Below are 12,652 nucleotides of genomic sequence, written 5' to 3' on the forward strand. Positions count from 1 at the left end.
CAGGAATGAACAAGGGCAGGTTGGAGATTAGAAGTAAAACAGAGTTGCTTAGGTTAGATCTCTTTCACTGTCTCAGTTATAATTTTGCAATGGTGGCTTCGATTGCAGAAAATAATAGAAACTCAAAAACAGTGGATGAGACTAGAATCGAACAGGTATACTATAGTTTTTTTTTTGAAACATAATTTTTCTCTCTCCAGTTCCTGCTTTTACTAAAGACAAATCACAGTAGGACAAATTTATTTGCAAAATAAGTTTTAGTTTTATTGTGCGTGGCCTGAGTATTTGCATAAAGTCTGCATATTATTTGCCATATAGGTTCTTTTAAAAATTGGCTTTGCTGGAACTTTATTCCATAAAGAATCTCAGATAAGACTTCAAAATTTTGAGGCCAGCCACGGATTTATCTGTGCCTACAAATACTTGTATTAATTGGGTAAATTCCTCACCTTGAAGTCCCAAGGTAATTTGGGGCTCCTGGGCCTGTCAGAAAGTGACACCGTCAGAAGGAGTGTCAAAGAGTGACACTCTTTACTTACCACAGGTCAGGAACCCTGTACAGCAACTGTGTAGACAAGATATGAGGCCAGCTTTCCCAAGGGGCTTTTATTGGCTCTATAAATCAACTTTATTTCAATCTATTCATGTCTGAAAGTATGCCATTCCAGTGAAAGCCTGGGTAAAACAGCCAGTGTCTCCAATTGCGTCCTGTTACAAAAGAAAACAGGTGCTTATTGAACATATGCAAATAACTCTACCACCATAAATCAGGTATACTTATGAGTAGTTTTCAAATTCTGGAGAAATCAGCTAGAGAGAAAGAAATATACTTCAAGTTTTGCTCACAGGGGTTTACTTTACCCAATTGTTAAAATCTGTGAGTATTTCTAAGGAAATAAAGGTTTTCTGAACTCTGAAAAATCAAAAAGTTAACAATATTTCAAACAAAAAGCCATAAAAAGATTATTTTAGTCTTCCATTAGTTCAGTCTATGTAATCAATTCCCGTTCTGCTTGATATTCATGAACACATTAGCTCTCTATGGGAGTCTTGGAAGTTATTTTCCTCTATTCTAGTGTCACAACCTCCACAGTTATCAGAAACCTGCATTCTGTCATAGTCCTACAGCTGATTATAAAACCACCTGAAAAATAACCAAAATGAAACAATTGCAGATGACAAAAGTCTCAGAACAGCCATGTTAAAGACTGGTCATCTCTGCGGCACACAGTAATTTAACATGGCAATCATAATTACACTGAGACATAACAGAATTATGAAAATCTTACATAATGATGAAACACATACCAGTAACAGATTCATATAAATACAGTCCAAAGAAAGCCTAACACCATTCCATAGTTGACAATGTTTTTGTACTATTTTTATATACCAAAGAAGCCAAATATGTGGCTTTTGGACTTTAGGGTAACTAATATCTAAAAGGTTAACCAGATTTTTTAAAAGGCTTAATTTAGAATTTAACTTTGGAAAGTTCATCAAATATCAAAGGTTTAAACACTTGATATTACAAGATAAAATCCCAGGTCACTGTAAGTCATTTATTTAGCCAAAATGATAACTCAAAACATTGTTAAAGGCAAAAATCTTTACTCACTGATAGAGGAGAGATTTAGTTTTCCAAACATGACCCAATAAAGACAGCAAGAGGTCAACTAAATCTGTCTCTTTTTTCCTCCCCTCCTTTTTCTCTGTTGCTCATTCAAAAGGCAAACAAAAATCTTTTATTACATTCTAACATTACATGAAAATCTTGTTTAAAAGAGAAAGCCAAATTTCTCCTTTGCATTAGTATATTATCAATCTTAAATCTGATTCTAAATAAAACTTTATAGGACAGGCACAGTTGCTCACGTCTGTAATCTCAGCACTTTGGGAGGCTGAGGCAGGTGGATCACTTGAGTCCAAGAGTTTGAGACCAGCCTGGGCAATATGACAAAAGCCTGTCTCTACAAACATACAAAAATTAGCTGGGTATGGTGGTACATGCCTGTAATCCCAGGTATTCAGAAGACTGGGGCACGAGAATTGCTTGAACCCAGCAGGCAGAGGCTGCAGTGAGCTGAGATCACATCACTGCACTCCAGCCTGAATGACAGAGGGAGACTTCGTTTAAAAAAAAAAAAAAAAAAAAAAAAGCAAAGAAAAAAAAGACCAAAAAAAAAAAAAAAAAAACAAAACAAAAAACCTCCTTATAGTCAAATCTATGCAATCTTAGTTGGTTTGACCGTAAGGTAAAATTTTCATAAACCTCTTATAACCCTTTACAATTTCCTATTAAACAGCTGATCAATCCTCTAATAAAACCCTGTTATTCTGTCATGTGGGCCCAGGTTCTGACCCTGCATGTGTGTGCTTTTATTTCAATGTTCAACCTATAGTAAAATGAAATAATCCCCTTCAAATCTTAGCCAACTTGCCCATACACACAGAGCTTCTTTTACAAGATCAACCCTTCACAAACACTTTACAACTTGCTTAAACCTTCAGTTTTGCCCCATTGCTCTTTTAGGCTAAGACAATCCTTAAAACCTCTGAACCAAACAAAATTACATTCCCTTTAACAGGAACCATATTCCCATGCTATCTTACAACCTCCCACCAAATCATTCTACTTTCTTTCTATATCTTGCATGTAAAACTGTTTTTCCAGTAGTCTCAAGTACACATGTTACAATGTTAATTCCTAGCAACTTTTGTTTTTAGTGAGAAACCTAGTAGGTAAGCAATTTTAACAATGTGTAAGATTGCAGAGCCCGTGACTTTTCCTAGCTTAGTCAGGGTACTTGGCTAACTCCATATACCCCATGACTTACCTAGAATCTCACAACTGTAAAACAGACAAGTCAAACAGTTACTAAAAGTCATCGCAGTTTATGTCTTTAAAACATCTAGTAGACAGTATCTGACTTGCCTAATGTAGACCAAATGTGTGAACTTTGAAGATGTTTTTATTTTAACTAATAATCTTTAAACTGTCTTTATTTTTCAAAGGTTATCAGAGTCACATGACCTAAAAGCAGTAATGTTTCTGTTTTTCTGACAACATGTTTGATTCAAGTGCTTATTTTTAAGCCAGTTAACTAGTGCTCTTTTATATAAACATCACACACTAACACATACAGCTACACAGACAGACAGAAACAGAGAATCATGAAAAAAGTCCATCAACTGAGTTTTTCTCACTTAACAGTATATAGACTTAATGTTTGTCCATATCCTTTTTTGGCTTAAGAGCTCATTTCTTCTTATCATTAAATGATATTCAATTGTACAGACATACCAGAGTTTGTTTATCATTCACCTACTGAGGGATAGCTTCATTGCTTCTGAGTTTTGGCAATTATTAATAAAGTTGCTATAAACATTGATGTGTAGGTTTTGTGCACATTTTACTTTTTTTTTCTTTATTGAGATGGAGTCTTGCTCTGTTGCCCAGGCTGAAGTGCAATGGCACAATCACTGCAACTGCCGTCTCCCAGGTTCAAGTGATTCTCCTGCCTCAGCCTCCCAAGTAGCTGGGACTATAGGCCCGTGCCACCATGCCCAGCTAATTTTTGTATTCTTAATAGAGACAGGGTTTTACCATGTTGGCCAGCCTGGTCTCGAACTCCCGACATTAGGTGATTCACCCACCTTGGGCTTCCAAAGTGCTGGGATTACATGCGTGAACCACTGCACCTGGCTTACATATTAAGTTTTCAAATCATTTGGATAAATATCAAGGAGCCGGATTTCTGGGTTTTATTGTAAGAATATGCTTAGTTTTTGTAAAAAAAAGCCCCCAAACTGTCTTCCAAAGCGGCTGTACCATTTTGCATTTCCACCAGCAATGAACAAGTTTCTGTTGGTCCACATCCTTACCATCGTTTGATAATCACTATTTTAGATTTTAGTTATTCTACTATGTGTGTATTGGTATCTCATTGTTGTTTCAATTTCCACATCCTTGCCAACATTTGAGGCAGGAGAATAGGGTTTGGGGGCAAGGAACCTAAGGCTGTTTCACCGCGACTTCCTAGAACTAAATTGAAAGGAAAACTCTAACTTTCCTCCCCTAAGTAACAAAAGGACCAGAGGCTACTCCCTTTCACCTTTTCTATGTGGCAGATGGGAAATTGGTTGTCTGCAATAAATCATACTGAGTTTGGGTGGGGTCTTCCTTTGCAACTTTGTAACTCCACTCCAGCCTCTGAATGGTTGCTGTCCACAACCATTCAGACTGATTGCCTGCAGTCTTCTTTTGCATAGAAGTATAACTTTGCAACTTCACCCTGGCTCCTGATTGGTTGCTCTATGCAAAAGAAGACTCTTTGCTCACCCTTACATGAGGTGAGCAAGAAGTGGCCAATGGGAAACTTCTAGGGGGCATTTGGAACCAATAAGATTCCGTATCCAGGCCCTTGAGCCAGTGCTTGGGTCCGCTCCCACGCTGTGGAGTGTACTTTCCTTTTCAATAAATCCCCGCTTTCATTCTTTTGTTGCTTCATTCTTTCTTTGCTTTGCAGGGCGTTTTGTCCAATTTGTTTTTCAAAATGCCAAGAACCTGGACAACTTGCAATTACTACCCTCTACCAGTGACAATTTGATATAGACAGTGTTATAAATTTTAGTTATTCTACTAGGTGTGTATTGGTATATCATTGTTTTAATTTGCAGTTCCTTAATGGCACGTGATGCTGAACATCTTTTCATGCACCTATTTGCCGTCTATATGTTCTCTTTGGTCAGGCGTCTGTTCAAATTTTTTATATATTTTTAAATTGGGTTATTCCTTTTTTAATTGTTTTCAGAATTCTTTGCATATTTGGATACCTTACCTTCATTACATGTGTTTTACAAATACTTTCTCCTAGTGTTCTTCATTTTGTTTCATTTTCTGAACAGTGTCTTTTAGAAAGCAGAAGCATTTAATTTTATTAAAGTCCAATTTATCATATTTTTTCTTTCATAGTGTATTTTTTTTGAAAAAAAAATTTATTGGAACTCATCTGAACATCAGATATACATGGTGTTGGTTAGCAAGAACTGTTTGTACATTTGATGTTGATGGTGCCAAAACCAGTGACTGGGCATAGTGGGGAGAGATGTTGAGAACAAAAACCTGATTTTGGAGAGGAAAATAAAAGCCAGTCATATTCAGTGAGGATGCAAAACCTGGTACAACAAAATCCTTGTACAAAATATAAATGTATTGCGAAAACCTGAAAGGATAATCCGAGGAAAGTAAAGAAAGGGAAAAGAAGACCAGCAGGGAAGAGGAAAAGAGAAAAGACAAAGAGGAGATGTGAGAAGAAAATACAGTTCAGCCCAACAGAGGTGCGGAAGCTCACCTACCCAAATGGCATTAAAGCCTTGCTGTGTAATCCCATCAGAAAAGAAAGCATGCTGATGCACAGTGCTGTACTTCCCATCCACTCGAGTTCTGACATAAATAAAGAAGCTCCCTGGGAAGTGGACATGAGGTTGCTCAAAATCCCAACAAAGGAAATTAAAGAAAAAAAAAAAAAAAAAGAACCACACCCCACATTCTCATTTCAGATGTTCACTGTTTAAAAAAGGAATAAATCCATCTGAAAGCAGGAGAGGAGGAGTGGGAGAGGGAGGGAAGCTCATGGATTTCAGACAGCCTGACTCCCTTGGTGGGGACAGGGAGAAGGCAGAGAGACATGACAGTCTCCTGGTTGAAAGGGGAAGAGAAGAGAGAGGAGAGGAGAGGAGAAAGGAGGGGAAGGGAGAGGAGGAGCAATTAAAACACTGATGGCTAATCTAGTTTACTGTGTGACAAAAAAAAAAGTCACATGCATAGCAGGCTCCCTGGAAGCTAAGGGCCCACACTGCTCCCTGTGTGGCCGTGGTAGACACTAGCTCCTGGCCTCATCCCCATTCCTTCACAGGTCAGAGCGGAGTTTTGCAGGTGCTGCTGCTGCTGCAGTGGTGGTGGTGGTGGTGGCCGTGGCAGTGGCGGCAGGACTTCCAGCTATTCTGCTAGAGCCAGTGTGGGGGACGGAAGGGTGGACAGGCCGATGGCAGGGGAAATAACACCAAAATGCCTCATTTTAAATAAAAATGAAAGCAGCAGTCCATACACAGTTGTTTGTTTTGGTTCAGTACAAACAGAATAAGAAGTCGTTGCTTTTGATGGTCACCCAATTGTGAGGAGGAGGAGAGGTGACGCCTAGCAGGTGGATTAGGCCCCCCAGTGGTTGGCGGGGTGCCTGGCTTTGCGGCCCTCTCCCAGGAGGCAGAGAACACAGCTTTAGGTAGTGTAAGCCTTTTTCCTTTTATTTCGAATAATCTTTTCTTTTTTTAAAGCAATTTCCCCACTCCCAAGTTGGGCCAGTAAAGATTACATGAAAACTGGCACACGTATTGGCTGGAATACAGATGTACCAAATGAGGATTTAAAAACTGTCTGAGCGAAAAGTAGAACAAGAAGAAAAAAGAATCTCCTTGACCAAGCAGAAGAAAGGATATCAGAGGTCGAAGATAAAAAAAAAAAAGAAAAGAAAAAGAAAAAAGAATCCCCTAGAATTTCTCCCCAAGATTTCACTCTCCCGCCACACACACTCTCCAAAGGACTGCTACACATCCAATTCTATGTCAGTTTCTTGGCTTTGTTGTAGAGGGAATCTACTACTTTATTCATGTTCTGAATTGTTTCCAGAGCAGCTTCATAAGTTTTATTACTGGGGGTTCACTGAAAATAATCAGGACACCTTACCCCTGGTCCAAAATCCAATGAAATTTCTTGTCAAGAATCATCTGTGATAATTTCCTTTCCACATCAGGCTTGGACAGTTTGATGAGACTAGATATGTGTTCAATCTGTACTCAAGAAAAAGTCTCAATGACTTGGATCAGAATCTGTTCCAGTAAGTTATCATACAACACGGCCATGTGTGTGCTGATGATTGGGTCATCCTGGAGCTCTGCCCAGTAATCTGTCAGAGCCTTTTCAAAATCTGCCAGTTATCTATTCTTGCTAGCCTGAGTCCACATTTTAATGCTTCTGTCTGCATCCCTGCATACCAAAGTGCAAGCTTCCCGCTCATCAAAGCCTGGACGTTTTCTGGGGTGTTGAGCATGATTTTGCACAGCAACATGTTCTTCAGTGATATGATGGTCTTGGGGCTGTCGATGGATTCTTAATCCTCAAATGCCTCACAGAGGTATGAGTACGCAGTTTTCCAGTTCTTCTCTTCTGCTGCATGGACAATACATGACTACATGTCCAAGGTGGCCTGCAATTTAGGGGGGCAGTAGATGGCATTTGTTGTGGTTCAAGCAGAGTTAAGGCAGCTCGGGCTTTCGGCAGGTTGCTCTGAGCATGGTAGTTTTGCTTTCTAAAAGCTATACTTCCACCAGAAGGGCTTTGTCGTCCATCTTTTTTCAATTCCCACAGGAGCTGAGAACCCCAATACAGTGGTTGCTGGTACCTCTTGGTATCAAATTACGAAGACACCAGTCTTGCTTCCAAAGCTTGGCGTAAGAAAGTTATTTTCTCTGATTTGCCCCATTCGATGTACTCTAAACACAGCTCCACTTCCTGCCCTGAAGCTGCTTCCATATCAAGAAACAGATCAGACCAGGTGAGCTGCATTAGCCTTGCTGATAGAATTCAAGAAGAGTCACACATATATACTTCAGGAGTCCCACAAGCTTTGCAGCTTGTCCAGTCTTCTCGAGGAGAGATCTCAGTTCCAGGATGCTCTGCTCTTTGACTTTCACTGCCTCCTCATCGTTTTCCTGAATGTCACACTTCACGATGGGGTGCAGGAGGTGAATGAAGGCCTCCCAGTGGGTGCTAAGTAGAGACTGGGCTCTCTGGAACTCCACCACCGCCACCGTTGCTGCCATCTTGCTGCTTTCACACATCCCCATATTGTATTTTTTGACTTATTTTTAAGAAGTCATTACCAGGTCAGGTGTGGTCGCTCACACCTGCAATCCCAGCCCTTTAGGAGGCCGAGATGGGCAGATCATGAGGTCAGGAATTTGAGACCAGCCTGGCCAACATGGTGAAACCCCATCTCTACTAAAAATACAAAAATTAGCTGGGTGTGGTGGCGTGTGCCTGTAATCCCAGCTACTTGGGAGGCTGAGGGAAGAGAATCACTTGAACCCAGGAGGCGGAGGTTGCAGTGAGCCAAGATCATGCCACTGCACTACAGCCTGAGCAACAGAGCAAGAGTCCGTTTCAAAAAAAAAAAAAAAAAAGTCATTACCAAACCCCAAATCACCTAGATTTTTCTCCTACATTGTCTTTTAGAAGTTTTGCAGTTTTCCATTTGGATCTAAGATCCATTTTGAGTTCATTTTTATGAAAGGTATATGGACTGTGTCTGGATTGTTTTTTTTTTTTTTTTTGTATGTGGTTATCCACCAAGGCTCATTCTGACATTTACATTATGTTTAAAGCTATATCTACAACTAGTTATTTATAGCAAATTCTTTTTTTTTTTTTTTGAGACGGAGTTTCGCTCTTGTTACCCAGGCTGGAGTGCAATGGCACGATCTCAGCTCACCACAACCTCCGCCTCCTGGGTTCAGGCAATTCTCCTGCCTCAGCCTCCTGAGTAGCTGGGATTACAGGCACGCACCACCATGCCCAGCTAATTTTTTGTATTTTTAGTAGAGACGGGGTTTCACCTTGTTGACCAAGATGGTCTCGATCTCTTGACCTTGTGACCCACCCGCCTTGGCCTCCCAAAGTGCTGGGATTACAGGCTTGAGCCACCGCGCCCGGCCCATTTATAGCAAATTCTACCAATAACCTACTTCACCTGAAAGAAGTTCAGTCATATTTCTAGCAATTTAGGAACAAAAAGAATCACAGACATTTTCTCTCTTCAGATAAATTGAGCTAGAAATTTGCTTAGTAATAAGTCAAATGCTTGACTTGCATATTTTAAAAATTGACCTCAAAATTTTACATTGTAAACAAGGGTTTAGATGTTGCAGTTCCTGCTCTGGGATGCCTATGGGTTGAAAAGCACCATTCAAGTGGATATGTAGCACTTTGGTCATTTGGGTATTTTGTAGTAATTTGCCCATGACTAGTGGGGAGAACCTCAGTGTTACACCATCTAAAAAGATGCATAAAAACCATGGTTGTCTCTGAGAGCTTTTATGTCTGAGCTGGACATAAATATGTCGAAGAACATCCAAAGGAAGTAACTGGGCTCAGAGAAGGCTAGAGAGGACCAGAGTTTCAAGATTAGGAAGAAGGTTCCTTCAGAGACTCCCTTGCCCTAATGCTGAAGACTTTTTAAAAAAATATATTTATTATATTTAAATTGATAGATAAAATTGTATGTATTTATTGTGCACAACATGATAGTTTGAAGTACATATGTGTTACGGAATGGTTAAATATAGCTAATTAACATTGCATTACCTCACATAGTTATCGTTTTGTGGTGAGAACACTTAACATCCACTCTCAGCATTTTTCAAGATCTCATTAACTTATTCTCCCTATCTAACTGTAATTTTGTATCCTTTTAAAGGTATGTGAACTGTATTTCAGTTTATGACCTACAGAGGATCTCAAATCATACCTCTTGAATTGATGGATGGGTGGTGTCATGACTTCTTGCATGCATAGATGGATGTAAATTTTAAGTCTCATTTTCTCTGATGAAGTCACAAGGGTGCTTTCCAGCCCATGTTAAGTTAGCTTTATAATTTATTTTGGGACAAAAGTAGTATGAGTCACTAAAAACACAGTGTTGGAAATTATATTGTACGGGTACTGACTCTGCAGAATTATCCCATCAGAAGAATGTTATGATTTGTGTTAAATGCCTGTCAGAGGATTCTATTAAGAGCTAAGTATTCAATATAATCCACTATGTATCAGAAAAATAAAGATACACATCTGAATGTCAACATACTTTGCATGTGCTCTAACTCCTATGCAGCAGGTATGAAAATGGTATTCATACAATCACACAAGAGAGTGTGTTCACACAAGCACCGGCATCTGAAGTAGCTCAACTAAGGGCAGAAGCTACAAAAAGCCTATGTTTACCACTGTGAATAAGGAGCCTCTGGTTCCTACAACAGTGTTCAACCTGTCAGACTATGACAGTACTTCTGCTCTATGCCTAGTTTTAGGTTTGATTTAGTAATTCACTCTGATTATATAATTATTTTCCATGTTACACTCATCGCTCGTAAGTTCTTACCTTCATTGGAACTTTTCTTATGTTTTAGGACACATTAATTTAAAACAATCTACTCACTGTTTTGGTATTTTATGATTTGGACTCTAGAACCTGAATAACCATGCAGCCCAACTTGATGCAACATACACTGAATTTTAAAAAATCTATTTTTACATTAAATGTTTGTAAGTACAAAGTAGGTGTATATATTTAAAAGATACATGAGATGTTTTGAAACCGGCATGCGATGTGAAATAAGCACATCATGGAGAATGGGGTATCCATCCCCTCAACCACTTATCATTTGTATTTTAATACAAAAAACATTATTTATTTTAGAATATACAATTATTCTTGACTATAGTCACCCTATTGTGATACAAAATAGTATTCATTTTTTTCTAGATTTTTTTGTACCTACTAACTATTCTCACCTACCTGCAGCACCCCCACTACACTTCTCAGACTCTGGTATCCATCCTTCTACTCTCTATGTTGATGAGTTCAATTGTTTTAATTTTTAGATTCCACAAATAAGTGAGAACCTACAATATTTGTCTTTCTGTGCCTGGCTTATTTTACTTAACATAATGACCAGTTCCATCCATGTTGTAGCAAATGACTGAATCTCATTATTTTTTATGACTGATAGTATCTCATTATGTATACATACCACAATTTCTTTATCCATTCATCTATTGAAGGACATGTAGGTTGCTTCTAAATCTGAGCTATTATAAACAGTACTGCAACAAACGTAGGAATGCAGATATCTCTTCCATATACTGATTTCCTTTCTCTTGGGTATTTACCAAGCAGTGGGATTGCTGGATCATATGTTAACTCCATTTTTGGTCTTTTGAAAAACCTCCAAACTGTTCTCCATAGTAGTTGTATTAATTTACATTTCCACTAACAGTGTGCAAGGGCTCCCTTTTCTCTACCTCCTCACCAGCATTTGTTATTGCCCTTCTTTTGGATATTAGCAATTTTAACTAGGGTGAGATGATATCTCATTGTAGTTTGATTTACATTTATCTGATGATCCATGAAGCTGAGCATCTTTTCATATGCCTGTTTGCCATTTCTACATCTTCTTTTGAGAAATGTCCACTCAAATCTTTTGCCCATTTTTAATTGGATTATTAGATTTATTCCTATACAGTTATTTGAGATCCTGTATATTATGGTTATAAATCCTTTGTCCAGTGCTGAATGTGGGGTGCTGCAATGTCCAGCTATTATTGCACTGGGGCCTATCTCTCTCTTTAATAGTATTTAGTTTGTATATCTGGGTGCTCCAGTGTTGGGTGCATATATATTTAAAATTGTTATAGGCTTTTGATGAATTGACCCCTTTATTATTATATAGTGACATTTTTTGTCTCCTCTCAAAGTTTTTGTTTTGAAATCTATTTTTCTTTATTTTTAAAAAATCTTTTATATTAAGTTCAGGAGTACATGCGGTGCAGGTTTGTTTTACAGGTGAACTTGTGTCATGAGGGTTTGTTGTACAGATTATTGTGTTTTCCAGGTATTAAGCCTGGTACTCATGAACTATTTTTCCTGATCCTCTCCCTTATCCCATTGCCCACTCTTTGGTAGGCCCCAGTGTCTGTTGTTCTCCTCTGCGTACATTTTTTTCTAACTTTTAGCTCCTGCTTTTAAGTGAGAACATTCAGCATTTAGTTTTCTCTTCCTGCATTACTTTGCTAACTATAATGACCTCCAGCTCCATCCATGTTCCAACAATGGAGATAATGTCATTCGTTTTTATGACTGCATACTATTACATGGTATATATGAACTACATTTTCTTTATCTAGTCTACCATTGATGGGCTTCTAGGTTGATTCCATGTTTTTGGTATTGTGAACAGTGCTGCAGTGAACATACGCAAGCATGTGTCTTTATGATAGAACAATTTATATTCCTTTGGCTATATACCCAGTAATGGGATTGCTGAATCGAATGTCAGTTCTGTTTTTAGGTCTTTGGGGAATCACCACACTGTTTCCCATGGTTGTTGAACTAATTTACACTTCCACCAACAGTAAATAAGTGTTTCTTTTTCTCCACAACATCACCAGCATGTTATTATTATTATTATTTTTTTTTACTTTTTAGTGATAGCCATTCTGATTGGTGAGAGATGATATCTCCTTGTGGTTTGAATTGCATTTCTGTAATGAACAGTGACGTTGAGCTTTATTTCATATGCTTGTTTGCCACATCCATGTCTTCTTTTGAAAGTGTCTGTTCATGTCCCTGGTCCACTTTTTAATGGTGTTGTTTTTGTTTTGCTTTGTTTTGTTTTGTTTTGCTTCATATTAGTTCTTCACATTCAAATTAAATTTATTCTTGGGCATTTTTATTGTTCTCTTCCGTTGGGACAGATGTTTTCTTTCACTCCACTTTTGTCCTCCCTAGTTAGCTGTATTTCTAGGTATTTTATTCTC

General features: G+C 38.5%; 1 protein-coding gene and 1 pseudogene across 1 annotated transcript in view; both read right to left on the reverse strand.

The window, feature by feature from the left end:
• Nucleotides 1-605: 605 nt before the first annotated feature.
• Nucleotides 606-12,652, reverse strand: part of PAGE3 (PAGE family member 3) — a 63,223-nt gene continuing 51,176 nt past the window's right edge. Inside the window, exon 5 of the mRNA XM_074391806.1 lies at nt 606-708. Within this exon, the coding sequence (XP_074247907.1) occupies nt 629-708 (80 nt within the window). The 3' untranslated portion in view covers nt 606-628. The remainder of the gene's footprint in view (nt 709-12,652) is intronic.
• Nucleotides 6,562-7,905, reverse strand: LOC101044262 (26S proteasome non-ATPase regulatory subunit 11-like; annotated as a pseudogene).

The sequence above is a fragment of the Saimiri boliviensis genome, chromosome X (genome assembly GCF_048565385.1).
Source record: "Saimiri boliviensis isolate mSaiBol1 chromosome X, mSaiBol1.pri, whole genome shotgun sequence".
Taxonomy (NCBI): Eukaryota; Metazoa; Chordata; class Mammalia; order Primates; family Cebidae; genus Saimiri; species Saimiri boliviensis.